Consider the following 27,380-nt stretch of genomic DNA (forward strand, 5'->3'; position numbering starts at 1 on the left):
GCCAGGCTGTAGGAATGCCTGCTGAGCCCCCGTTGGACACTGGGGCTCATTGAGGAGCTACAAGCCCCCTTTCTCTGAGGCACTGGGAGGGTGCTGAGAAGGCATGGTTGAAGAGGTGCCCTCCCATGCCCTGCCACTGCAGTACCATCTGCCTCGTGGGCAAGACTATAAACCATGGGAAAGGGGGCAGGAGGGGGATTTGGGAGGTGGGTGGGGAAAGGGAGTCGTTCGTGGATCAGGGTCACATACTAATGAGAAACCCATCTCTGGGGGGAGCCTCCCATGGGGCCAGGAGTTTGAAGCAAGGTGTGTGTGCCCATGGTGGTACATAAGAAAGGAGAGGAGAGCCCAGGAGCTGACAGTCAGCACTGCCCAGCAGGCACTCCAATTAATCAGGATCAGTGTGTGCCACCCTGGGGATGCTGGAGGCCAGGAAAACATTTTCCAAAGTGACCATGGACTCAGTTTTTGGCCCCACTGCTGGGGCTTGGAGTTCATGAACTGCTCAGGACTGGACACTTCAGAGACACTGATTATTCACCCTGCTCATTGCTCCCAGCTCCGCAGGGTCTCATCTCAGGGTTCCTCACATCTCAAGCTTGCTGTGCTTCAACTAAGTGCCCTTGGCCATATTATCTTCTTGTCCTCCAGGCAGTAAGGGTGGTGAGGAGAGCGCACTGGCTTCCTTTTGGAACGAATGAAGCTCGAGTGTTAGCATTTGAAAGCAAATTAACAGGGGATACTTTTCAACCTTGCTTTGTAGCTACAAGTGCTGCAAAGAAAGGGCTGAGGCCAGAGGCAACCTGGCTCTCTCTGCCCTAGCACCATGCCAGCTTTTGGGGCAACAGGGAAAGGGATGGGGTTGTCTCCTGGCCAACAGAACATTCACACTATTGCTGCTGCAGTCAGACACAGATTGCCAAGGCAAGTGGTCAAAATGGAATGAAGGGAAGTTTAAAAATTAAAAAAACCCAAACCAACCAACCAACCAAAAAACCCACCGGAAAACCCCAAAACAACAAACAAAACAAAACAAAACAAAACAAAAAAAAAACAAACAAAAAGAAACCACAATCAAACAAAAAAATGCTTTCAAATGAGGGGACTGGAACAGAAAAGAGAAATAGAGGAAGGTCATTCAGCACAGTCAGAAACAAGGGACAGGAATAAAAAGGAAAGGCCCAGGGTTTTGTGCTGGGAACAAGGGAGCTGGCCTGTCACCCACTCATGCTAATGACTGCCACAATTAACCTTTGGAGCTCGCTCTTTCAAAGCCCTCTTGTTAGTAACCAGGCAAGCAGCTTTCAATAAAAACTGCTGGCACTGGCACACCCTCTTCCCTGGCTGTAGGGAGCATGGTGGGTAAGCTACCTCTGCTCACAGTGATATAGGCTAGGGTGGGTCTGGGATGAGCCTGGCACCCCTGCACCTGGGCTGCTGGGCTGGGCAGGCTGGCCAGGTTAGTGACTGAAGTTCACAGCCATCAACTTAGCTGCTCACTGTACACTGCCCAGGCTGGAGGGGCTCCCCAGCTCCCAAGGGTGAGATGCAGGGAAGGCCCATTCCTGTTGGTGCTCATCCTCTTCCTCACAGTAGATTCTCTGTGCTGGGTGTCACTGCTCCTTCTGCCTCTGGGACCTGGAGCCACACTGTCCCATTTCTCTTCAGAAAAGGGTAGAAGCTCTCTCCTCAAAGCATCATGTAGCCCACTAAAGAAACTAGGAACCTGTGCCCACATTAGGGAGAAATGGAGCTGGACCACCACAGCCTGTGGAAGCACATCACAGAATCATAGAATTATTCTGGTTAAGGGATCTTAAAGACCAGGCCCATCCAAACTGGCCAAACTGAACAATTCCAGAAAGGGGCATCCACAACCTATTCCAGTGTCTCACCACCATCATAGTAAAGACTTTCTTCCTTCTTATAATCCTTTGGATTGAGTTTTAACCCTTTTTCTGTTTAAAACAATTACCCCTTGTTCTATCACTACGCTCCCCAATAAAAAGTCCCCCCCTGTCTTCACTGTACCCTTGGAGGTAGTCCTCGGTTAAAAGCTACATTTGGCCAAGATTTGAGGTTGTTTTTTTTTAATGTTTATTCACCATGAGGTAAGAAACACTTTTTCTTGCTCCATCACCAACACAGATAAAGTCATTCCACTCTACTCAGTGCTTGTCAAGCCACACCTGGAATACTGTGTTCAGTTTTGGTCCCTGATAGACAGAAAAAAAAAATGTGGACAGGATGGAGAGAATCCAGAGAAGAGCCACAAAGATGATCAGACTGCTGGGAAGCTGCCATATAAGGAAAGGCTGAGATAATTAGGTTTGTTCAGCCTCAAGAAAAGGCTTAGGGGTAGACCTTATCACCATGTTCCAGTACATAAGGGGTGGCTACAAAGAAGATGGAGATTCCCTTTTTACAAGCAGTTACATGGAAATGACAGGGGTTAACAAGGACGAGTTACTCCTGGGGAGATTTCAATTGGACATAGGAGAAAAAAAAATCTCATGGTGAGAATAATCAGCCTTTGGAATAATCACAGAATTGTTTTAGTTGGAAGAGACATTTAAGATCAAGTCCAACCATTAATCCAGCACTGCCAGATCCCCACTAAACCATGTCCCTCAGCACTGCATCTACACATCTTTTAAATACCTCTGAGGATGAGGACTCTACCACTTCCCTGGACAGCTTGTTCTGAGTCTTGACGACTCCTTCAGCGAAGAACTTTTTCCAAATAACCAACCTAAACTTCCCTTGGCACAACTTAAGGCTAATTCCTCCTGTCCTATTGCTTGTTATCTTCCCAGGGATGTGGTGAATTCCCCAGCATTGGACACTGCTAAGAGTCAGCTGGACTGGGTGCTGGGCCATCTTATCTAGATAAAGCTTTTCCCAAGAAAAGTTAGACCACATCACCCTTGAGGATCTTTCCAACCCAGGATTCTATGATTCTGTGATTCCAATTCAAGCTGGCCTGCCGGCCCAAGCATCTCTTAGTCTTTTTTGCATGAGATGAAACTCTTCCTTAGGGCTGTGTCCAGCCCTGGAGTCCTCAGCACAAGAAGGACATGGACCTGTTGGGAGTAGGTCCAAGAGGCTACAGAAAATTATCAGAGGGGTAGAATCCCTTTGCTGCAAGGACAGGCTGAGAGAGTTGGGTCTGTTCAGCCTTGAGAAGGCTCAGAGGAGACCCAGTTATGGCCTTTCAGTATTTATAAAAGGGGCCTGTAGGAAAGATGAGGACGATCTTTCTAGTAGGGCCTGTCGTGACAGGACAAGGGGTGATGGTTTTAAAGAGGAGAGATTTAGACTACATATAGGGAATAATTCTTTCAGAGTGAGGGTGGTGTAACAGTAACACAGGTTGGTAGAAGCTCCATCCTTGCAAACATTCCAGGCCAGGCTGGATGGGGCTCCGAGCACCCTGCTCTAGTTGCAACAACAACCCCATGCAGAGCTACAGGCTGGGGTCAGAGTGGCTGGAGAGCAGCCAGGTGGAAAGGGACCTGGGGGTACTGATCGACAACCGCCTGGACATGAGCCAGCAGTGTGCCCAGGTGGCCAAGAGAGCCAATGGCATCCTGGCCTGCATCAGGCATAGTGTGGCCAGCAGAAGCAGGGAGGTCATTGTACCCCTGTACACAGCACTGGTTAGGCCACACCTTGAGTACTGTGTCCAGTTCTGGGCCCCTCAGTTTAGGAAAGATGTTGAATTGCTGGAGCATGTCCAGAGAAGGGCAACGAGGCTGGTGAGAGGCCTTGAGCACAAGCCCTATGAGGAGAGGCTGAGGGAGCTGGGACTGTTTAGCCTGGAGGAGAGGAGGCTCAGGGGAGACCTCATTGCTGTCTACAACTACCTGAAGGGAGGTTGTAGCCAGGAGGGGGTTGGTCTCTTCTCCCAGGCAACCAGCACCAGAACAAGAGGACACAGTCTCAAGCTGCGCCAGGGGAGGTTTAGGCTGGAGGTGAGGAGAAAGTTCTTCACAGAGAGAGAGTGTTTGGCCATTGGAATGGGCTGCCCAGGGAGTCACCATCCCTGGAGGTGTTCAAGAGGGGATTGGACGTGGCACTTGGTGCCATGGTTTAGGTAGTCATGAGGTGTAGGGTGACAGGTTGGACTCGATGATCTTTGAGGTCTCTTCCAACCTTCTTGACTCTTGATTCTTAATGTCCCCGCTCACTGCAGGGGGGGTTGGCCTAGGTGATCTGCACAGGTCACCGCCACCACAAAATATTCTACGACTCTGTGCGCATCCCCACCCTGAGCTGCGCAGCCAGGGGCAGCAGGATCCTCGCACAGACGCCCATTTCCTGCTCCCCGCCCCGCTGTCCCGCCCCGCTCTGAGGGGCCCTGCTACCGCCCAGGCGCTTCCCGCGCCGCCCGCCGGGACTCGTAGTCCCCGCAGAGGCCTCTGGGAGCTGTAGTTGGCGGGCTGCGCCGGCGCGCCGCTCCCCTCCGTCAGTCCGTCCGGCCCTCGGCCTGTCTGCGGGGCGATGGCCGTCCGCTCCCTGCGGCGCTTCGGGACTGGCCTTTCCCTCGGCGGTGCGGCGCGGCGGAGCAGGTACGTGAGGGCAAGCGAGGGGCTCTGTCGTCCTGCGAGCCGTTAACGGTCGCCAGCGGCCGTGGCGCTGACCCCTCCCCTCCTGTGGCGGGCTTGGTGCGAGACGTGGCAGCGCCCCGGGCCCGTTGGCGGCGTTTCGTAGCCACCCGCGCCGGTCCAGGGCCCGGGGCGCCCAGTGATGTGAGGTAGGGCCGCCCCGCACGGAGGGGCACGTTTCCGGCCCTGAGTTCTTGAGAAGGCCTGGAACAAAAAGCTGATTCTGAGTATGCAAGCTCTTGCATGGAAAAGTGACATTTTGGGGAAGAATTCGTTTTAATTTTTAGGGAAAAGTGTTTCTGTGATCAGCTGTCAGGTTGTTTCCTGCGGTTACATAGTTCCAGGGATGATTGCTGCCTTTTGCCCGTATGAACCATGTATTCACGTGTTTAATGTGCTCCTCGGGTTTGGGTTTTGGTTTTGGTGGGGATGCAGCACCAGTACTCGGCATGTCTGGCATGGGCGAGGGAAGAGAATCACTTTCCTTGTGTCAGTCATGTCCAGTCGTGTTTCTGGACATACAGGGCTTATGAAAGGGACACCTATAACAGATGCTTTGGTTGTTTCAGTTAAATGTGGGCAGGTGAAAAGAAAAGTAAGTCCCAAATGCATGTTAGTTTACCCTAGAGGGTTTTGTCTGAAAAGTCAAGAAAACCAAACACAAACCACCGAAAGACTATAAAATATGCAATAAACGAATTCTACAGCACATAACAAAAGCATCTGTGTTTGTGGCCAAGTGAAGTGAACAACAACAACAAAAAAAAAAGGTAACAATGCAGGCTATCTAACTCTAGAGGATTTTTACTGGGAAAAAAAGCTGGAAGGACCACTTACATCCCATCAAACCATTCTGCAGCATGTAATAGAAGCAGTTACGTTTGGCACTAAACATAAAGCTGTGTGTCTGAAAGTCCTTCCTCTGTCATATTCTCTTATATGTGTAAAAAACCCACTTTGACTCTCTCAAGACATACACCAGGTTTGAAATAGGTGGCCTTGGCGGGAGCTGAGCAGGCTTCCCTCACAGAGGATGACCAGAACCTGCTGGTGGTGTGAAAGCTGCTCTTCTGTACTCCAGTTCTCCATGGCCCTGTTTGTGTTGCAGCCAGCAGGAACAGCTCCACACAGCAAAGTGGTGGGGCCCAGGCATCCACGCTGCACGACTGTTGAAGACCTTTAATCCTAGGTTGTCCCTAGTCTGGGAGCCTGCTGCTTTAGTACAGCCATCCTGCATTAAGGGGCACTTCTCAAGCATGTTTTCCAGTTTCATCCAAGAGGAATTCACGTGATACTGATCTGTGGTATCAATCTCTGAGTAAGCAGATTGAAGTAACTGGGGGTAATGAAGAGATTTCTTTCAGAGCTAAAACACTAATGCAGATGTTTCTGCGTGTCTGGGCACTTGTCTGCTTTGTCATGCTGATTTGGGAGGAGGAAGGAGTTGGGTAGTACCCTTTTGCTTAGAGAGAACATGATTTGGTTTGGGATGTGTGCTCCAGAAAAAGGTGATGCCATTGTTCTGACCACAGAGACCTGTTCTCATCGCTTAAATTCCAGTCTTTAAGGACAACTGTCTTAAGCAATACGTCTGCAATCAGCTTCTCAGCTGCATCTATCTGTTTGGCTTTCTGTGACAGCAGTTTGTAAATCACGGTCTTACTTGTATAATCCCTTCACACGCCCTGGGACTTCCACGTGTCTGTCACTTCAGGATGTGTCAGCTTCCACCAGTGGGATTTCTGCCTATTTTTAGGGCAGCTGTCATCACGACTGTGTTTAAAAGACGGAACGCAGTGCAGTGGGCAGTCACTAAATAGCACTTGCCCTTTTTAGTGGAGTATTTCGTTCATCCTGGAGGAAGAAATAAATTGAGCAGCGTTTTCAATTCTGAGTAACAGTCCTTAAGAACTGCCCTTGGAGTTAAGCTGTGATTCTGTTTCTTGCCTGTAACTTTTACGGCAGGCTTGTCTGAGCAGCACGTGATACCCGGTGCATTGCACTGTGTGGGGGAGTGTTCTGTGACTTAGTTTCACAAGCTGGAGAAAGGAGTCCATGCAGGCAGCTCTCTGCTTCACGTAGACTCTCCCCGTCGCTGCGGCACCAACTCATTCATGCCCCTGTCCTCCTACACACCGAAACACACCCAGCGGTGTAGCAGAGGGAAATGACTCACCTTTGCTTCTCAAAGATAACTCATTTGTATAGCTTTGTTAAGCTGCAGGAGTGTAACCCACGGGGTGCCTGGCAAAGCTGCTTTCTCAGCTGCATTTCAGGTTCTTTGGTTCATCTGGGGCATGGCTCATTTCCATTCCTGTGTCTCTTTAAATGACGTGGGAGACGATAAAAGACAAAGCTTGTAGTTAGCGCTTTCCACGGACACACCTTTTATTTACAAAGAAAGCTTTACAGTTGTTTAAAGCCTCACAGATTGATTTTGAGGGTTTGGTGAAGAGGGTCCTCCTCTGCCCTCACCTCTGGTTTAGTCTACTTCCTATAACTGTGACAAAGTGTCGTGTTAACCAGTCAAAAAAGCAAATGAGGCAAACATCTTAAAAATCATACAAGATGGGGTCATCTGGCCCAATGAGATCTCTACAGCAGGGGCTGAAATTTGGGGATTTCTTCTGTGTTGTCGTTCTTGGAACCCAGAACCACAGTGGCTGGGCAGCATTTTGAAAGGAGCCTAGTAACAGCCTCTTGCCTCATTCTTCAGAGACTCCATTCCAGAGAAAATGCACACAGGAGAAACACTTTCAGACTTACATGTGGTATGTAGTGTGGACAAGGAGTGGTTTGACATACAGGTCATGTGTTAAGTACCTGCTAAATGAAAAAGTGGCATATGCAAATGTCTTCAGGTGGAAAAAGGAAGTTGCTCATTGGTGCTGTGGGACTTTTAGCAGCCATGTATTAAAGACAATGCAGGAACATCTGGGCTGCTAAGCAGGGAGTGGTAAAAGATGCTTGGTGGTCTATGGGCAGATAGAAATCTCTTAACCTGTTCTTTGGTCATAGAGCTGAGCCAGGTTTAGTCCTGGCTGCCACCCAGATGGGGACACTTCTTCCCTTCCTGTGGTGGGTTGAAAATTCCTCCCTCCTACATCTCACCAGACTTCACACATTCATCTTCTCTTTTGTGCTGCCACTTGCACTCATCTGATCTGTCAGCAAACCTATTCAGGGACACAGACAGGAAGATTTTTTTGTGTTGTGGGGTTAGGTTTCAGCTGGGTTTAACTCCCTGCACCTTTATTCTGCACAGCCCCAGTAGCCCAGTACTGGAATAAAGGAGGCAAACCTGTCCTTTCCAGTGGCTGCTGTAAACTCAGGATCACAGGATGGTTGGAAGGGACCTCCGGAGATCATTGAGTCCAACTCATCTTGGCTGAATTGCTGAACAACATTTAGGTCTCATGACTGATTTGATAGACCCAGAAACAAAAGCTGTGCACTCCTGCCATGTTGTACCCAACCAGTAGAGCCTTGCTGAAAAGTAAGAAAGCTTAATGGTGCAGGCATAGTAATGTGAGCTCAGCTGTATTGATCCTGGGGCCCAAATTATCGTCTCTGTGCAGTGTTGAATTGTCCTGCATAAACACAGAGCTTTGAGTGGGTGCAGTGCAGTGGTTTCTGTGTCATGCTGCGTTTCACTTAGCAGTTGTGCACTTAGAACGTGCAAACCCCTTCTGTTAAAGGGGATGATGAATGCCCTGCTCAGAGTAAGAGCCCAGGTGTTCCAAAAAGGGAGATACCCTTCCTTGTTAAGCATATACTAAAATGTTTCCTGAAGAGAACTGGTTTGGACGGAAATTGAACTTTATTCTGCAGACTCTGTTCCTGGTGTGAGGCATGAGAGGGAGGTGGGCTGAGGTGTTGACCTCACACTGTCAGGAATAGGACCTGTCCTGGTCATTTTGTAAAAGCAAGTAGTGTAAGAGAGGGCATAAAAAAGTTTGGTTCTGCTCTTGGTGTGACAGCATTGTTGTGGCAGGTGAAGGTCTTTATGGAAAAGAACAGAACTGAGTGAAAAATATTTCCTTTTGTTTTTCAAAGTGGCCAGCATGTTGCTTTTGATAATTTCCTAACCAGACTCTTTTCAACCAGACTTCTACTATCTAGTTTTTGGGAAACCTGTGAGATTGTCACAGTGCAGAGTACACTTCTGAGCACCTAGGCAGTGTTTGTACAGCCCAATCCAATTATCTGACTCCTCGATTGTTTCATCGTTTCATCTGCGAGTTGTGGAGTCAGCCTTCTGGGTGAGCTCCACCTGCTCTACCAACACAAACCACTGACAAGTGTGATTTTTAGTTGAAAAGCATACTTGGGATGGAAGAGTCATTGAAGATAAAGGTGGGCTTCAAAACATGAAGCTTGGGCTCATTTTGGGTTTTTTGCCTTTGGGACTCTTTTCACTGCCAGTAGAGATAAAAACAGTTGAAGCAATTAGAACTGTTGGTGAATATTAGGGATGAGTTCCAGTGGGCACATTTAGTCCCTTTTCCAGATAGCTAATGGAGCTTTCAAGGTCCTAGGAGAAAGCTCCAGAACATTTGAGATACACAAAACTTGGTCATGCCTCTGACAGTTCTCTTTGGTCTCTTAATTATTCTTCATGAAATGTGGGTACAGCAGCTGCTGTAAGAAGAACTAACTGGTAAAAGGTTCATCAATAGGATGAAAACCCAATGCACCAAATTTCACCCAGGAGAACAAACAAGTCAGAGCATCCGGGACTTGGATCCTCCATTAGCCAGCAGTTTGAGATATCTGTATTTCCTTGCCTCTGCAAAAACCCACAGCAGTTCCTCTAGCGTGACTCCCCCTTTTGCAGTCACTGTACTATATTAGGTGGCAGTTTAGGCTCTACTTGTCTTATGGATTTGCAGATCTTCCTGAATTTGCTCAGAACTTGTTTGGTTTTGGTTTTTAATAATTGTAAAAACAGCTTTATGCTACTTACATACTTTTCAAGACTGCCTTGCAAAAAATGTTTCTCAAGTCTGTCATTCAGTGTGGATCATCTGTACTGGGAGGCCAGCAAACATGCAACCATGACTTGTTTTCTAGTGACAACTTGACTTTTCAAGGTGCAGCAAAGAAGTGGTTCACAGCCTCTGTCATGTCATGCGAGTCTGAAGTAAAAAAATTTTCAACACATCTACATGTCTGTGTTTGTGTGCTAGTTGTCCATAGTTTCTGAAAAGAGTTAAAATTTTATCTAGAATCCTATGTACCTTTTTTATAAGAGTCTGCTTTTAGTAATGACTCTAAACTAGAATTCTTGCTGATCCTGCTGTTACTTAACTTTACTTCTTTGTTACTAGTTTTTATTTCAGGGCATCCTCCTGTGTTTTCAGCACTGCAGCTCAGCAGAGAAGCACAGGAGACGAGTGTGGCCCAGAAGATCCACGTGATGAGCCCAAGCATCCTCTTTCTGACTGTGCCTTAGAGCACAAAGCCATCAAATTGGAAGAACAAGTCCGGGATCTAACTGTGAGTATGCTGCCATTGGCATCACTGTATCTTTTGTTCAGTCCCTTTGACTTGGTCTGTCTTTCAGCCCCAGCTCCCCCGTAAACCATATAACATACAACACTGCTCTGGCAGCCTTTAGAGCAGCTGTGCTCTAAGTGTGAGAGGGTGCACTGTGAAAGCACAGTCTGCCTTCCTCAAAAACACCATCTGTCAGCAGTACCTAGAAGCAGAACCCTGACAGCATGATCCTGGCAGGCAAAGCTCTGTTGGAGATGGTCTGGTCAGTTCTTCCACAGCACTGTACACAAGGAATGACAATAGCTGTGTCCTGAATAGCATCACGTATTCTGTCTGAGAAGGAACGTCCTCTTTACTGGCAATGGTGTGTAGAAATGGTAGGGATCATGTTATAGGGACTTTGAGGAGCAGATGTGACTAAGGAAAGGATTAAATCCCACAGCAGTGGGCAGTTCTGGAGATAAGTGCCCTGAGAGCACTGCTCCAAGCACTACAGCAGCTGGTTGCAGATCTGTTGCTGACTTGTGTCTCAATGGCCACGGTGAGCCAGGCAAAAAGCAGTGGCCTGACAGTGCAGTGTTCAATGGAGCTGCACCCTGACTGCTTCTGGCCTGCACTGGGGTCTTTTGAGGGACTTGCTAATTGTACTGATTAATTGGTAGGAGAGGAATGTGGGTTTGCCTGTAATGTAAGCACAAGAGCCCAGCACAAGCTTCTGACATGAAGGCTGCTTTTAAAGGGATCACCAGCTGCTAGGAAATTTGGTTTACCTCCTTGTTTAATAGTCTCCCCTTGCTATTGTGATTGCAGGAGCGATACCGGAAGGCCTTGGCGGATTCTGAGAATGTCCGGAGAAGAACGCAGAAGTTTGTGGAAGATGCCAAGCTCTTTGGTAAGCAGAGAGAGGCCAAGTTGTGTTCACAACCATGGCCTGCCTGCCTGAGCATAAAATGCTGATCAGCAGCTTTTCTCTAACACCCCCCCCCCCCCAATTCAGCCCTCATTCACTGTAAAGTCTGGCATGATATTTGGCCTAGACTCCTGGTGTCTGGGTTTATTTGCTATTTTTTCTGTATGTCCAGCTGTATCCTATCAGGTTTACCTCAGTGACTGTTTTGTGGGGTTTTTTTGTTGTTTTTTTTTAATCTTTGGGGTTTTTAGTAATAAAATATACTCAGTGGAGTTGAGTATAGTTCTACTGACTTGGTTGGAAATGGCGTGCTGAAAATTGGCTCTGGCAGGGTGCGTTTCATGCTCTTAGCTGTGACATCAGGCTGTGATCTCCTTTATTATATTGACAATCTCTTCTCTTCTGCTCCAGCTTTTAGGAGGTAGGATCTACCTGGAACAAAGATTGTCAATTCTTATATCAGTTGTTCTTTAAAACTTCTATAAGAAATATTTTAACATCACTGAGTAAGCTAGATTCGTAGCTTTGGCAACAGAGGCAGGTCAAGCGGGAAGAAACTGCTGTTTAATCATTGTACTCCCTCAGCACCATCCCTGAGAAATGTTTTCCACAATGCATGAATCTCAGAAGGTGTTTTATTAGTTAATTCTAGTAGCTGTGCAATTAGAGCTGCTGTATTTATCTTATGTTCTACCTGTTGTGCTAAGAAATGGCTGTTGAGTGCTGGGATAACAGAAAGCACTATCTGCTCTTACTAAATCTAACAGCAGCTTTAAAAGTGCCTTCAAACTGCTGTGACTTTGTGTCTGTCATTGGTAGTGTAGCTCTGTATGTTCTGTAAACCACCCTTCATTTACTTGTTGTTTCTTCGTGCCTACAGGGATCCAGAGTTTCTGCAGAGACCTTGTGGAGGTAGCTGATATCTTGGAGAAGACCGCGGAGAGTGCCGCAGAAGACGCAGAACCTAGCAATACAAATCCAACCCTGAAGAAAATCTACGAAGGCCTCTCTCTCATAGAGGCCAAATTGCAAAGTGTATTTGCCAAACACGGCCTTCAGAAGATGAACCCTGTTGGTGGCAAATACGATCCATACGACCATGAAATCGTCTGCCATGTACCAGCCGAGGGGCTGCAGCCAGGCACGATCGCGCTGGTGACTCAGGATGGTTATAAACTCCACGGTCGCACTATCAGACACGCGCTGGTCGGCGTGGCGGTAGAGTCACAGGAGTGACGTGGGCTTACCCGTGGGCATCTGGGACCTTACTGAGCTGAGGACCCCTCAGCACTCAGTCACAGCTGCAGCTGCATGTCTTTACTTATTTATTAAGCTAGGTTTGTATTGTATGTTGGCTTTATACTGTGTGCAGTCATTCTGCCCCGAGTTCTAAGGTACTTTATATTTAATAATCCTTTTTTGAAGTGTGTGGAGGAGCACCAGGAGTCTGCCGTCAGTCAGAAACGTGGCGCTCTAGCCCCTTCTCTGTTGCTCATTTCCCTGTTAATATTTTATGGGGGAGAGGGGACATGGGGGAAAGAAAGGGAAATCTCCAAGAACTAAGGAGTCTTGTCTCCTGCTTCCATTTCTGAGACAGACTCCTGCAGTGGCCTTCAGGAAAGTATCTTCTCCACCTTGGTTTCCGTATCTGTAGTAAAGGAGTATAATAATACTGATCTACCTCACAGGAATGTGGTGAGGCTTTTTTGTTGCAAAGCACAGAGAGAGGAAAAGCCCAAAGAGCTGACTATTATTATCAGGCTGATTTTGGTGTCTTCCCTTGTCCCCAGACTCCTAAGGTGGGTCTGAAGATGATGACTTGAAATGACATTTAGAGGCAGCTTTTTCTTGTGTCACTTCAGGAAAACAATCCTGAATTAATGACGTCTCTGTTGTACTACAGTTGAGAAAAGGATGACATTTTAAAGGCTAACATGTTCATGTTTGTTCTCCAGGCAAAATTTCAGCTTGTCTCCTTGTTCCTTGGTGGAGTCAGAAAATGGCTCTCAAATCTCTTTTTCCCCAGCCAAAAAGTATATTTTTGAGGAGAGTAATTTCTCTTCCCTGATGGGTATTTGTGCAGCTTTCAAGCATAATGAACTATATGCTCTTTGTTGCAGCTGCTGGCAAAATGGAGATATGCCCTTCAGCAAGAAATCTGGACTGTTCTATTTTCTCAGCTCTCCAGTAATGATACTCAAATAACAGATAACTTAGAGTTCACATTCAGATTCTACTTTTGTGTGGTCATCATAAATATTAAACCTTTTGGGTTGTGACACAAGGAGAAAAATCTCTTCTACTAAAAGTCTCAAGTGCCCTTGAACCAATTTTAGCAGCAGTTGACAAGAAAGCAGGAGAAGCAGAAGGCTGAGGAAGTGAAAGCTGACTTCAAGCCATCTTCTTCGTTGGAGGCGTGTTGTTGTCACAGCATGGCAGATGTGTTTCCCGGTGGTCCTTTTGCCTGGAAGTCCATTTATCTTAGCTGAAAGGGTGCAGTCCCTGAGTAAGATTAGAATTTAACTCTTTACAGAGCAGCAAGCAGTCTAATGACAGAAGAGTTGTATAAATCATCCTATAGTCTGCACCACACAAAGCCAAGGAAGGAATGGTAGTTTTCAGGTTGTTTCTTACAGATTCATTAATCCCTGCCTTTCTACTTTCTGAAACTGGATCCACAGCCTGACAGTTACTTGAGATCTACTTGCAAAAACTTTTTACTTATGATGGATGTCATCAGTGGTTTGGAAGAAAGCTTATTCTTCTCCCATTCCTTTGCAGGCTTCAGCTGCATAATCCTTTTGTGGTGGACTTCAAGATTACCACAACCTTCAATTAGCAACTATCAACAGTCTTTCATCTGGGGAGACTATGTGCAGCTAGTTGGCTATCATTACAGGAACTTAAGGAAGATGCACATTTCTAATATGTTCTGTGCAAGCTGCTTTAGTGACAGCTCTGTGTGAGTAGTGGATGCTTTCTGAAATGCGGTTTTCTGCCTGTCTGTTTGTTAGGTTTTGAGGCAGGTACATGAGATTGCAACACTGAAACAGTGCTTCCCAGCAGCATTTGATCACTTTGGACAGATCTCTTGTTCAGTGCTCATTTTAACACGTTATTAAGAATTTCAGAGAGATACAGGAATTCATATTCATTATTTTGCTGCTCTGTGTGCTGACTGGGTCACCAGGTTGTGCTGTTACTCAAGACAAAGAATGGGTAAAAACAGTAAAATATGTAACATGGCAATGCAAGTCTTGCTGTTCTGCCTTGAGACTTTCTGCAGCCTGCTCTGGGGAACCTATGTCTTCAGCTAGAAAGGAGTGTGTGGGTTCCTTTCTGCCTCTTCAGCCCCTGCTAGGTCAGCTGAGTCTTTTTTTGCAGTAGGGTAGAGCTGGTTATGGAAACTGACTTTGAATGTGAAAATTTATTTATAGGGAACAAAAAAGCGAAGTCATTTTACATGACAGGTCCACCTTTGGACTATTTGCCAAGCCTGCCTGTCTCCTCAGCTAATACTGACCCATTTTTGCCTTAAAGAAATACCCTGAAATGCATTCCAGGGCCTTCTGTCTGTACTTAGAGCTTGCTGATTCCGCTTGTGTATCTGGAATCCACTTTCACTGAGGCACTGCTGTGTGGCTAGAGCAGGAGTCTGAGGGATCCAGTTCCTGTGTAGTCTTTCTTACCTTCCCACAGGCCCTGTTTAATTTTGGGCAAGCTATTTTTCCAGTTCATGCCCCATTGTTTTTGTATTTGTTTTGGTTTTTTTTCAATCTATGAACTTCTAGAGGATCTTACCAGGCTTTTATGATGTTTACTGTAAGACATACCCTCTGCTTAGAGACTCTGTTCCAGAAGTTACCAAAGAGATAAATACTGTAGCTGTTGTTTGTCCTAGTTTCTGCTTCCTCTGAATGGTGAAGTGAAAATGAAATAACCAAACTTGGATCCTGTCACAGGATCCAGATTTCTGTGGCAGAATCCGATTCCCTTGCCTTTCAAGCACACTTAATGATCTCTTTTGTTGTGGATGAGGTTATGTAAGAGTGGATTGAATTTCTCCTCTGTAGGTTCTTGCTCCTTTGTCTGCCCAGTGTGAAGTTTGCACGCTCAGCATGGTAGGGCAGAGTCTGTGGTGGTGCGGTTCCATTGCACTCAGCAGAGTTACAACAGAAAGGAGAGTTACCCATGAGCTTTTTCTCTTCAGTCCCTTTATTCAATGACTGTTTAATAAAACACTTATATATATATATATATATATAGCAGGGACACAGTGGCAGAGAAGTGTCACATACCTCTTACTTCCACTCCATTTTCTCAGCCGTAAACTGAAGAGTTTGAGCTGGAAATGTGGACAACTAGCTAAGACACGTATGTGAAGGTGATGTGTGGACCTGCATTTCTGCTCTCAGGCAGTGGGCAGCCCTGCTGAACATGGGCTTGTGTTGTTCTGTAACTCTGCCATGCTCCATTAGTGGGATGTGTCTGAGTTGAGCTCATGGACAAGTCTCCAGTGGCACTCTCAGGAGTCTGGCAGCATCCTAACTCTGAGTGGGAGCAGTGCAGAATGTGAATGTTGCATTGTGAACCTTCAATTCTCAGTGCTTCAGCAGCAGAGCTTCTGTTGAGAAACAGCTGTGATAAATCAATAGCTGTTAGCAGTCCTTTCCTTAAAAAAAAAAAATTATTTAAGTTTTATATTGTGAATATTGTAGTATTTTTTTATTTTTAAACTTAAGATGTTTTGATATTACTTGCAAAGTCAAATGAACAAAGTGTGGCTAATCTCCAAAAATCCATTTAGTTGGTGGGAAGCCTGTATATATTGTATGGTTTTGTGTTTCTGTGCTCTTTGTTTACCCAAAGGCTCTGGCTATGTGAAAGACAAAAGACTGAAGTGCGGGAGTGGTACAAGCATTTGACAAGAACATTTGAGTTAATGCTGGAAAGGAGTGATTTCCTTTGAGTGTCCAGATACTGCCCATTTGCAAATAAGAATAATAAAAAAATTGCAGTTGCTTATTTTTCCTTTTTTTTTTTTTTTTCCCTATCCCAAAGGGCTGCTTATTCCAACCACTGCTGGCCAGGGGTCTGATTTGATTATCTATAGCTCATGGCAGTACTTTGTAGAACGTTTTATTAACAACACTTTAGGTAGACTCTCAGAGGGTAGTGGAACACTGGAGCGGGTTGCTCAGGGGGGTGGTTAGAGTCTTATCCCTGGAGATATTCAAGGTGATGCTCAGCAGGGCTCTGGGCAACCAGATCTAGTTGAGGATGCCCCTGCTTACTGCAGAGGGGTTTGGACTAGATGATCTTTGGAGGTCCAACTCAGACCATTCTGTGATTCTATGGAATGCACACACACAAGTGTGTGTCATCTTTCCTCACACAGAGGAGTTGCCAGAGGTTACCCATTGTGTTGTCCTCTGGTACTTCCATGCCTGTTGCTGTGTCTGTTCCTAGTAAGCCCGCTCATGGACCATGGTGTGGAGAAATGCTGTCTGCCAGCCTTTGGTGGTGTGGTTCAGCTGTGCAATTCTGCTAATAGTTAAAATCTCAATAGCTGGTTTTACTTTTCCCATTCTGTTCTTTCTGAGCTTCCCTTTGCTGCGTTTTTGCCCCTTTGTAGGTGGTGTGTTGCAGCAGGCACATACTGTACGGCAGCTCGATTAAGGGTGGCTTAGCACACTGTGTGTTAATGCTGTGGTATCTGCAGGCGGGTTATGATTTCAGGGATTTGTCGGAGAAAAGAACAGGCTTTCTGTGTAGGGGGATGATTGTAACAGACACCATTCTCCCTGTAGCCTCTGCAAAAACAGCTGGGCCTCCATTCCTGCTTTTGCCTTGGAATCCTCACAGTTGGTGCCATGTTGGCAGGGCCTTGCTTGCCTTGTTCTCCTGAGCCTCTCAGTGCCCCTGGGCACTGCTCCCTAGGAAAAAAACCCTTTAGCAAAGACCATTTACAAATGACCTTTCTGGATGTGCTAAAGATCCAAACCCAAAGTCCCATTATAGGGACTCTCATATATAGAGGCTGTCACATTATAGGGGCTCTTCCTTATTCTGCCTGAAATACAGTGGCCCTACTTGGTGTTTGCTCTACAGCACTGCTCCATGTTCATTAACTAGACTAGACCAGGAAATAGTGCTGTCCACTGTGTTAGTGATTTCTGGCTCCGCTGGTTTTTCTCTTCAGCAGCAGTGAGAATTGGGAGTTTTCAAACCACAGACACCTCCATCTGCAGAGATGCATAGGAGCGTGTGAGCAAGCGGATTTTTTGCTTATGGCACAGTGTTGTAAAATGCCTGCAAGCAGGGCCTGGTCTGCTGTGAGAGGGAGGCAATCGGGAGCAGGACTGACCCCGACTCCTCGGAGCCTTGCTGTCTGTACAGGCAGATTTCTTGTTGCCCACAGCCGTGGTGAAATCAGGCTGGTTAAGTAAGAGCTTGTTAAAACCTGAGACATGCTGCAAAGATATTCGTGTGCTCTATTTTAAGCAGCTTTGGAAACATTGCCTCTCTGTCCTGGTAGGTTCACATTGCCCATCGTAAGGACTTGGGTGAGCTGAGCAATGGTGGGTTTTGTCTGTGCTCCCCCTTCTCCCCCCCAAGATGTTCACACCTGAGTTTCTGGGTTGTGTGTGCTCCCCCATGCAGGACCTCTGAAGCAGCTCCTGGCTGGGAGGAAGGGGGCTTGTGTTGTGTTTCTCCTGAGACAAAGTTCAGATGACAGATTCTCAGACCTCATTTAGCACATTGTACAGGGCCAGCCCTGGGTTGCAGCAGGCTCTGGAGCTGTAGTTACATGTTCTAGCTGTTCCAAAGTTTTTGCTCTCTCTTTTCTATCCTTTGTAATCCAAGCAGCAGCAGGCTCCCAGAGGGGATCCCATGGCACAAGCTGTTTGCTCTCTGGTTTTGCCCAGGGCAGAAAGTGCAAGCAAAACCTTGAAATGCTTTTGCCAATGCATGAACCATGCAGGATCCAGCCTGCTCCCCTCAGCCGGGTACTGAGCACCATGTGTCATCAGCCCTGTGCAGACTGAGGCCCTGGAAAATGCGCTGCAGCAGCAGCTTGGCCCAGGCACTGCCATGCAGCACAGCCCACAGCGTGCCTACAGCAGAAGAGAAGTGCTACCAGAAGTGCTACCTAAGCAAGGGGCTCTCCTGGATTTTGCCCCTTGCTTAACCATTGGGTTTGTATGAGTGAGATGCTGTGGAGTGTCTGGAGGGATGCATGGCTGGTGTGTGAGGAACAGAATGCATTGAAGACTCTCACTCAGGCCGTGCCTGGGGTTGTTTGTGTGCTGCACCTGATGTTTTTGGATGCTGAGGGTCTCCTCTGATCCTCCAAGTCATTCTGTGAGGTTGAGACTGATCCTAGTAAGTCTCATGGACAATCGTGTAGGGAAATGCCGTCTGATGGTGGTGCGTTCTGCCGAACTCCACAAACAGTTGACATGGCTACAAATGGTTTCATTGTTGCCGCGCTGTTCTCTCAGAGTTGGGGGATGTTACCACAGGACCCATTTTCACGATGCTGCTGTGCCCGCGGTGGGGCCGCAACCGGCCTTGCACCACTTCCCGAGGCCGGGAGAAGCGGCGGCTGCGCGCATCCCCCGGCTCTGCAGGAACAAAGCCTGCTTGCCTCCGCCAGCTCCTCCTCCTCGCCGCTCGGGGCTCCAGCGCCGGGCCGGGCCTGTCGCCGCTCGCCGGCGCTGGGCTTCCCTCCTGGACAAGTCGCTGCCCGGGCAGGGCGGGGCAGCGGCAGGGGGCGCGGGGGCCGAGCCTGCGGTAAGGGGCGGGCCGGGCCGGGCGCCGCCGGGACCCACTCTCCGCGCCATGGCCCCTCTGCCCGCCGCGCTCCTCCTGCCGGCCCTCGCCGCCCTCCTGGTGCCCGCCACCGCCGCCCGCGCTCCGCCGCGCAACATCGGTAAGGGGGGCAGGAGGATATTAATATGGGGTTGGGAGGGGACACCCATCTCGGATACCGGCAGCACCCGGCCTCCTCCTGCCTGCCTCTGGGGGTGGGAGAGGGGAGCTCCGGCATCCCGCGTTTGCGGGATCAGAGCATTCCCGCTGCATCCCTGCTCTTTCCTCCTCCGCGGGAGGGCCAAGGAACCGGGGAGGCTGGGCGCTGGGGCATCGGTAGCCCCCAACTCAGCCGGGATTTGGTGCTGACCCCGCCGCTCTCGCCCCTCTCAGCCGTGGTGGGTGCCGGGCTGGGCGGCTCGGCCGTCGCCTACTTTTTGCAGCAGCACTTCGGGCCGCAGGTGCAGCTGGATGTGTTCGAGCCGGCGGGCGTGGGGGGGCGGCTGGCCACCGTCACCGTCAACAAGCAGCAGTACGAGAGCAGGGGAGCCTCCATCCACGCCCTCAACCTCCACATGCAGGACTTCGTCAAGATCCTGGGTGAGCACAAAGCATCCCAGCGCCCACATGGCTTCTGTCCCTGAGTCGGGGAGCTGGGGTGCCCCTGGGCTGCTTCCAGTCTGCCGCGGCACCCCGAGCATGTGGTGGCCCTCCTGCTGTCCCTGTGCCCCAGCTGTGTTCTGCCCTGGAAGAGAAAGGGATGAGATGGACCAGCATCAGGGCAAGGGATCCTGATGGAATTAGTGGGGAGGATTTGTTCATAAACTCCAAAAAATGTGCCCCAGAAGGCAGCAGCAGCTCGATGTAATGCCTGAACAAATGGGATCTGGCTGGTGTGCCAGTGTCCTGGGGTCTCACACTCCCTGATGCTCTTAGCCAGCATCCCTGCTGCAGTGGTGTTTGAAAGCACTGGCCTTTCCCAGCTGCCAGCCAGCCCCAGGGAAGCGTGGCAATCCTCCCTCCACTCCCCGCAGGCCTCAAGCACCGGCGCGAGGTGGCAGGGAAGAGTGCCATATTCAGTGGGGAGCAATTCATCCTGGAGGAGACCGACTGGTACCTGCTCAACCTCTTCCGGCTCTGGTGGCACTATGGCATCAGCTTCCTGCGCTTGCAGATATGGGTGGAGGGAGTGATGGAGAAGTTCATGAGGTAGGAAAGCCCCCGGGGCTGGAGACACAGGGGCTCTTCCCTGGCACCAGAGCATGACCAGGTGTCCTGTGTTCTTGTCCTGTCCAGGATCTACAAGTACCAGGCGCACGGCTACGCTTTCTCCAGCCTGGAGGAGCTGCTGCACTCGCTGGGGGGTGATGCCTTCATCAACATGACGCAGCGCTCCGTGGCAGAGTCCTTGCTGGAGGTGGGCGTCACACAGCGCTTTGTGGACGATGTCATCGCAGCCGTCCTGCGCTCCAGCTACGGGCAGTCAGTGCTGGTGCCTGCCTTCGCAGGTGAAAGCAGGGACCCCCTCTCCTGCCCTTGTGGCTCTCCTTCCCAGTGTCCCTTCTACAAGCAGACTGTTGAGCCACTCTCCTCTTCCTCTCCCCAGGAGCCATGTCGCTAGCAGGGGCCCAGGGCAGCACCTGGGAAGTGGAAGGAGGCAACAAGCTGGTGTGTTCAGGTCTGCTGAAGCTCACCAAAGCCAACATCATCCCAGCCAGGGTGACAGGTGTCTCTCTGCATAGCTCGGGTGAGCCTGGGCATGGGATCTGCTCTGTGTGCCACCAGCCTGGGGATGGGGCTTGGGCATACCAGGGCAGGAGATTGGTGGTGGCAACATGAGGATTCCAGGAGAGAAAAAGCATTGGGAGGCTGAAGAGTATCCTGGACCTGGTAGAGCATTTATGTGAGGGCCTGGGGATCTGTCCATCTTCTCTCCTTGTCTCGACTTATTGAGGTGCCTGAAATCTCTTCAATGGCACCATCCTTGTTGCAGGCTTGCTCCCCAGTCCAGCATAGCAGAAGGGTTGCATAACTGGGGTCTGGGGAATAGGCTGTGCTGCCCCTGTCCTCCTTGTCCCAGTAGGCTGGGCTTTTCTTAGAAATCTTCCCACAGGCTTGGTAATAACTTTCCCCTGCTCTAAAGCATCAGCACCTCATCCATAACCATCAGATGCCATGGTCCAGCACTGGTGTGTTATGGAAAACCAGTGGATGGAGCCTTGCTAGAAAAAAGGGGGCCAGGGCAATACCACTTGGGGCACAGGACTACTCCTAACTGTCCACCATCTCTTTTCAGAGGGAAGAGCCCTGTACCAGGTGTACTATGAGGGCAGTGAAGGCCAGGGTTCAGCTTTCTACGACATGGTGGTCGTGACGACTCCCCTGCACCCCAGCAGGAGCAACTTCACCTTTGAGAACTTTGAGCCACCAATCGCTGACTTCCCTGGAGCCTTCCAGCCCTCTGTCACCTCCGTGGTGCATGGCTACCTCAACTCCTCCTACTTTGGCTTCCCTGACCCCAAGCTATTCCCATTTGCCAGCATCCTCACCACCGACACCCCCGAGCTCTTCTTCAACGCCATGGACAACATCTGTCCTGTCAACATTTCGGCAGCTTTCCGTCGCAAGCAGCCCCAGGAGGCTGCAGTGTGGCGTGTCCTGTCCCAGCAGCCACTGGACAAGCAGCAGCTGAAGACCCTCTTTAGATCCTACTACTCAGTGCAGGTGACAGAGTGGCAGACATATCCCCGCTACGATGCTGCCAAGTCCCTTCCGCCCATCGTGCTCCATGACAACCTCTTCTACCTCAGTGGTGTGGAGTGGGTGGCTAGCTCCATGGAGATGATAGCAGTGGCAGCCAAAAATGTGGCCCTGCTGGCTTACAACCGCTGGCATCAGGATCTGGAGAAAATTGACCAGAAGGATTTGATGCACAAGGTGAAGACTGAACTGTGACACCCAGGGGAGGTGGTGGGCTGGGAGCTTCTGTGTGTAGTAGCCTGGGGAGTATTTATTGCCTTGGGACACCAGGGAGTTTGGGGAGAATGGACAGGCTTTGTCCTGGATGACTTGAACTTGTATGACCTTCCTTCAGGAATAGTCCCTGCCCAGTGTTGCTGTGTGTCTGTGATGTGTTTCCCCATTCCCTCTGCTCAGGCTTTACTGGACAGGAGCCTGTACCTTTTCCTCTGAAAAAGGGTCCCTATGCCTCTCTTTTTGGGAGGCATTTTCCAAGACAAGGCTGATGGGCATGGGCAGCAGATGGGTCTCCACCAAGGAGCTGCCCAACTCCTGACACAGCCTCTCCTGCCTTCCTGGATTTTCTTCTGGAAACAGCTGGCCCTGGCTGGGGCAGGAGGTCCCATGGCTTCTGCCATGCCACGTGCTCCTGGAACCAGCCCTGCACAGCAGCCTGATGCCCTGGGGCTGGGCATGTGGGGTGAGTTGTTATGGGTCCTGGCTTTCAGGGAGAGGTGCCTGCTGCTGAGTGCTGCCTGTTTCCAGGCTGTCCAGGCTTCCCCAAGCTGAAGGGGTCAGAAGAGCCTCACTGGGAGAAGTGGGCAGGGACGGCCAGAGGGGGGGCAGCACAATGGGCTGAGCTAAGGGAGGTTCAGACAGGGGCCAGCAATGCACTTTATTGAAGATATCAGAAGCCACCCAAGCCACCACCCACTTGTCCTGCTCCCTGGGCTGCCTGGCCAAGTGCAAAACTTGTAGGTGGGCTGGGGAGACCTGGGGGACTGGGCACTCGAGCTGTTGCGCTGATAGCAAACAAAGGCAAACAGGGACTTAGGGGAAGAAGGAGGCCTGGTTCTGCCCAGCTGGAGAGTCTAGCAGGCAGTTACCTCCTTCTGACCCCCAGCCCACCCTACTGAGCTCCTCCCTGGAGGTGAGCGTGTCTCACTGCAAGGTCAGCCACTGTGTAGTGTGGTGACTTCCAGGGGTTGGCCTCATGCTAGGTGTCCCCAGAGTGGTGCTGAGGCTGATGGAGTATGCCAGGGAATTCTGGGGAGCTTGGAGCCTCCACTGCCTTGAACAGGGGCTCTCCTCACTCTGATGCTTAGTTGGGTGACCCTCTCCCAGAGTGGGCAAACTCAGGAAGCAAGAGCAAGCTGATTAGATGCCCACAGGTAGCTGAAGGGGTTAGCTTTGCGACCTCAGACGATGCAGGTGCAGCCCACAGCAATGGTTTCCATGACCATCTGATACTTCTTGTGACACTTCTTCCCGAAGTGCTTGTGCCCCACCTCGCCTGGCAGCTGGCAGAGCAGGCGGCGGACGGGCAGCCGGCTGTAGATGGGGATGCTGGCCATGGTGCGGTCCTCCTGCATCGTGAAGGGGTTGATGCAGCCAGTGCAGAGGCAGCGGGCCTCGGGGAGGTCTGCTGGGATCCGGGCGGCATCGTGGTTTATGCTGGAGGAGGAGAGGGAAAGCAAGACAAGGCTGGAGAGATGGTGAAATGGGGAGCAGTGGGTGGCTGGGGAGAGGCAGGATGCTGTCTCCACAAGGTGAAATGGGGTGATGCATCCCACTGCACCCCCCAGCAGCCACTGCAGCTCCGTGATGCTGGAGCTGTGGCTGCCACAATGCTGGCATGGAGCCACTGTGCATGTCCCTGACATCCCCACCCCAAGCTCACCTGTAGGCCCAAGGGGACAGGCTCCTCCGGTTGGACCTCCAGAGCCTCAAGTTGACCTGGCACTTGGTGTCACTGGGCTCAGAGCTGTTCTTCAGCTGGCGCACCATGTCCTGGATGCTGCGCTCGTAGTCTGCCATGGTGGTATAGGGGTCATCCGGGGCCCAGGTGAGGGCTGGGGTGGCCGTGGGGGCCCGCGCCAGGCCCTTTCTCCTGCCTTTTGCTGCCTTGCTTTGGTCTTTCGCTTCAGGAACCACCACCATGGCAAAGGTAAAAATGCAGAGGAGAAGCTGAGGAGAAAGGAGGATGGTGTGTGGCGGCAGCCTGCAGGGCTGTCGTGGAAGGGGAGCTCTCCCACCTTCCATGGGCCACCAGGTTATGGCAGGGCTACACTGGCTTCAGTGTGGCATGTGCCAAAAGGCCTGCAGGCAAAACCCATGGGAACATGTGAGGGATGTTTGCGAGAGGTGGTGGACACGACACACGGTTGTGGTGAACCCCTAGCCCAAGTCATAGCTGATGCATGTGGCTGTGAAGCCCTCATCCTGGTTGCAGCTGGCAGTGCATTGCCCAAACAACCCCTTCCCAAGCCGTGCCCAGTCCCTTCCCTGCCCAGTCCCTTCTCTGCCCACCCCAAGACAGTTGCATGCGGGCAAGGATGGGTACACCCGCAGCTCAGGCTGTACCTGGACAGCCTCTGGTTTAAATGGAGCTTTAGAGATGAGACAGTCAAGAATGGGATCTTTATCCAAACCCTCCTCTCCCCTCCCTCTGTGCTCTGAGGATGGTGAGAGAGAAAAGATGCTTTCTGCTTTCCTTCTCCCTCTGACCTCGCAGGGACGAGCTCCCGTGTACTGACACCCGGCAGGCTGCCCAGCACTGAACAAAGTTGCTTTCTGTAGTCGTGCTCCCTGCTATTCGTGTCCCTCCAGCTGGCCACAGGCAGCCCTGCACCCTACTCGCTATCCCTCAGCCCTGCCCAAGGTGTGCAGTGCCCAGGGGCAGGGACCACTCCCCCAGGGCTGTTTTCCCTCTCCAGTGCCGGACTGTCCGGTCGGACTGTCGTGGCTTTGCTCTCTGAAGCTTCTGCATCCTCACTGTGCCAGGTGTGAGAGTGATGGGCCTAGCATGTGTCTCCAAAGCAAACAAACCCAGGTAGCCACCCGTAAACAAGCATGCAAAGACTCACATTAAAGAAGGGGAACTGGGAGCAAGCCCTGAGCCAGCGTGCAGTCACCTACCAGGTTTGGAGCCCACTCCATCGCTGCGGAGGGGCTGCCGGCCGCTGTCCTGCAGTGTGGCTGGCACTGGGGAGCTGGGGAGCTAAAAAGGGAAAGCCCCAGCCTCTGGCTCCACTCTGCTGGAGGTGTGTCTAGTCCCTGAGGTGCCAGGGAGCCTCAGTGTCGGCAGGGCAGGGGGCCAGCATGGTCTGGGACTCGGCCACCCGCCGCCTGCCCAGGTGCTGGCTCCACCTGCAGCAGTGGCTGTGGAGAGTGGTGGGTCTCCTCTGGACTGGGCAGCCCAGAGGGGCTCACTGGGCAATAATCTGCCCTGGGGAGGAGGTTTGAGCTCCAATGGTGACACCAGTGTGGTCATAGCTATACAAGGTCCAGGAGGGACACAGCTGCTGCATGGAAGGAATAAGGACTGGGGATGGGCTGTGTTCTGTACTGGTAGCAAGATGTGCAGGTAGCCTGGAGCTGTCCTGCTGTCCCTATGGGGACAGCTTGAGAGCCTGTCACGATCCATGTGCCACCACCAGCTCTGCTGTCCCCAGGAGCCACCTGACTCTTCTGCCCAGTGGTGAGATAATGGCACTTAGCACTTTCTGCACCTCTCTTGTCCTTCCCCAAACCCTCCCCATTCCATCATTGACTCTGTCCCCAAGCCCTGGCAGTGGGGACACACCACTTCTGCTCGCTGCTGGCCCAGGGGGCTGGACCCCACAGATGCAGGCTGGTGGGTGTTAGTGGTAGGATGCTGCTCTTGCCTGTGCCCTGCTCTCTGGCTTCCCGAGTCCAGGCACTGGGATGCCGAGTGCTGGGAGGCGGGCACTGAGGCACGGAGGTCTGTCTGAGATGCCATGGCCGGGGACCGCGAAAGGCCTGTCCCGGGATGGGACTAGAGCAGTCTGACATTGCAGCCCCCCGTTGCCCTGGGTTGTGCCTGTCCCTGCAGCCAGGCAGCCGCTGTGCCACACGGTGGCGCTGTCCTCTACCCGACCGCCAGCCCTCCTCGTCTGTCTGCATCCCTCCTCCGCAACTTGCCGCCCTCCACCCCTCCTCCTTCCCATTCCATCCCTCCCTCTGCCCCTCCATTTCTTCTCTCCATCCTCCCCTCCATCTCCTCCTCTTCATGCCTCTCTCTATCCCTCCTGGCATACTTCCTCCCCTGCCAACACCACCAGCAGCGGGATTGGATGTACCCAGTGCTGCTCCCCATGCTCAGGGACAGTCCTTGCTTTTTTGGAATGGCCCTTTACATCCTCAGGGCTGCTGCCCTGGAGGCCAGGCAATGCAGGGGAGCAGCTCCACCTCTTTTCAGTGCTTTCTGCTTCCCCTTTCCCGCCCTCTTCCCAGCACTGGATGCTGAGTTCTCTGCCTGCTCACTCACTGTATGTCCCCAGGGTTTGGAAGGTCCTTGTTCTTTGTAGAGCGGTGGGAAATTTCCACCTCCTTTTCCCAGCCCATGAACTTGGCCTCCAGAAAACCCTTCAAACACAGTAAAACCCACTGCACCCCCAGCTCACCCCTCCTCCTCCTCCTCCTCCCAGTTTTGCCAGTCCCAGGATGCAGCAGGAAATGCAGCACAGCTGCTCCAGCTTATGTTAACATCCCCAAGGACAGCCCCAGCACAGCATCTGCTGTCCCCTTGGGTGAGGTCTGATCCTGTGTGCTGAGCACAGTGTGTCCCTTTTGTCACCTCTGGGACCTGGCAGAGGGAACCTGGCCCTAGCAGGGGCCACTCAGTTTCCTTCAGTGAGCTGTACAGCAGCAGCCGGCCTGCTGCCACCAGCCTCTTCCGGGGTGCTGATCCAGCCCCTGCCTGCACCCAGTGACTGCACCCTCTGTTCTGTGATCTCCCAAGAAGGAGCCCTGGGCACCTGGAGGGTGCTGGCTGCCTGCGTGTGCCATGGCCGCCTGCGTTGTGTCAGCGCTCGGCAATGCTGTTTACACATGAGAGAGGCTCAGAGGCATCCGCGCCGGCAGCCAATTACCCAGTTTTGATCTTTTTTGGTGAAAAGGAAACCAGAGCTTTTCAGACATGGCCAAATTTGATAAGCTGGGGGAGGCGGGGGTGGGCAGGGGCGGTTTTTCCCCACTGACCACACACAAGGAAAGGGACTGGGCTGCACAGGAGGCCAGCCTCTGCCTCTCTGCCGGGACAGGATGGCCAACAGGGCTTCATGTGCCCGTGCCAGCCACAGTACCCTCCCTGCAGGAGCGCAGTGCACTGGGGTGAACCCCACAGGGGGCCATCAGGGAGAGGGTGGTTGGGAAGAATGGGAAGCCCCTGCACAGCTCCCCTGGGAGTAGGTTACCCAGGGGGAAGAGAGATGTGCTTATGGGTTTTGTTGTACGTGCTCATTCCTGCTACTTCCCCACCACAATGTCCCACTGCCACAGGAAGCTGGGGTGGAAAGCAGAGCCTGGTGAGTGAGAAAAGGCCCCAGAGGGGCCATGAAGATAGGCTCTACCTGCCCCAAGTAAATGCAGGTGCATATTTCTCAGCATAACCATCATGGAACCTTCCAACATGCCCCCAGCTGAGCCACTGAGCCCAAGCTCCCAGGGTAGAGGGATGCAGAGTGCCCATACTTGGATGGAGAGATGTGCTGGTCAGGAAGCATGTGGCAGAGCACACAATGGGGGCCACAGATGATGGAACAAGGGGAATCAGATCACAGTTCCCA

General features: G+C 51.1%; 3 protein-coding genes across 3 annotated transcripts; 2 read left to right on the forward strand and 1 right to left on the reverse strand.

Annotated features, from left to right (window-relative positions):
• The first annotated feature begins 4,503 nt into the window (after positions 1-4,503).
• Positions 4,504-12,276, forward strand: GRPEL2 (GrpE like 2, mitochondrial). Its single transcript, XM_054389246.1, has 4 exons — positions 4,504-4,571; positions 9,938-10,106; positions 10,917-10,998; positions 11,897-12,276. The coding sequence occupies exons 1-4, from the start codon at positions 4,504-4,506 to the stop codon at positions 12,250-12,252; spliced, it is 675 nt and encodes a 224-aa protein (XP_054245221.1). The 3' UTR covers positions 12,253-12,276.
• A 6,585-nt stretch (positions 12,277-18,861) lies between these two features.
• PCYOX1L (prenylcysteine oxidase 1 like) lies at positions 18,862-21,786 on the forward strand. The gene is made up of 6 exons (XM_054389281.1): positions 18,862-18,952; positions 19,225-19,431; positions 19,866-20,040; positions 20,128-20,339; positions 20,438-20,578; positions 21,128-21,786. The coding sequence occupies exons 1-6, from the start codon at positions 18,862-18,864 to the stop codon at positions 21,784-21,786; spliced, it is 1,485 nt and encodes a 494-aa protein (XP_054245256.1).
• Positions 21,787-22,988: 1,202 nt separating this feature from the next.
• On the reverse strand, positions 22,989-23,730 carry IL17B (interleukin 17B). Its single transcript, XM_054389384.1, has 2 exons — positions 23,471-23,730; positions 22,989-23,244 (listed from the first exon to the last, which is right to left on the reverse strand). The coding sequence occupies exons 1-2, from the start codon at positions 23,728-23,730 to the stop codon at positions 22,989-22,991; spliced, it is 516 nt and encodes a 171-aa protein (XP_054245359.1).
• Positions 23,731-27,380: the final 3,650 nt, after the last annotated feature.

The sequence above is a fragment of the Indicator indicator genome, chromosome 18 (genome assembly GCF_027791375.1).
Source record: "Indicator indicator isolate 239-I01 chromosome 18, UM_Iind_1.1, whole genome shotgun sequence".
Lineage (NCBI taxonomy): Eukaryota > Metazoa > Chordata > Aves > Piciformes > Indicatoridae > Indicator > Indicator indicator.

Bases quoted from the DNA above. Each gene is read 5' to 3' on its own strand.
- GRPEL2 (XM_054389246.1), top strand. From the start codon at position 4,504: ATGGCCGTCCGCTCCCTGCGGCGCTTCGGGACTGGCCTTTCCCTCGGC. The intron at 10,107-10,916 runs GTGAGTATGCTG...TTGTGATTGCAG, and splicing joins AACAAGTCCGGGATCTAACT to GAGCGATACCGGAAGGCCTT. The intron at 10,999-11,896 runs GTAAGCAGAGAG...TCGTGCCTACAG, and splicing joins GGAAGATGCCAAGCTCTTTG to GGATCCAGAGTTTCTGCAGA.
- PCYOX1L (XM_054389281.1), top strand. From the start codon at position 18,862: ATGGCCCCTCTGCCCGCCGCGCTCCTCCTGCCGGCCCTCGCCGCCCTC. The intron at 19,432-19,865 runs GTGAGCACAAAG...CACTCCCCGCAG, and splicing joins GGACTTCGTCAAGATCCTGG to GCCTCAAGCACCGGCGCGAG. The intron at 20,041-20,127 runs GTAGGAAAGCCC...TGTCCTGTCCAG, and splicing joins GTGATGGAGAAGTTCATGAG to GATCTACAAGTACCAGGCGC.
- IL17B (XM_054389384.1), bottom strand. From the start codon at position 23,730: ATGGTGGTGGTTCCTGAAGCGAAAGACCAAAGCAAGGCAGCAAAAGGC. The intron at 23,245-23,470 runs GTGAGCTTGGGG...CTCCTCCTCCAG, and splicing joins CTGTCCCCTTGGGCCTACAG to CATAAACCACGATGCCGCCC.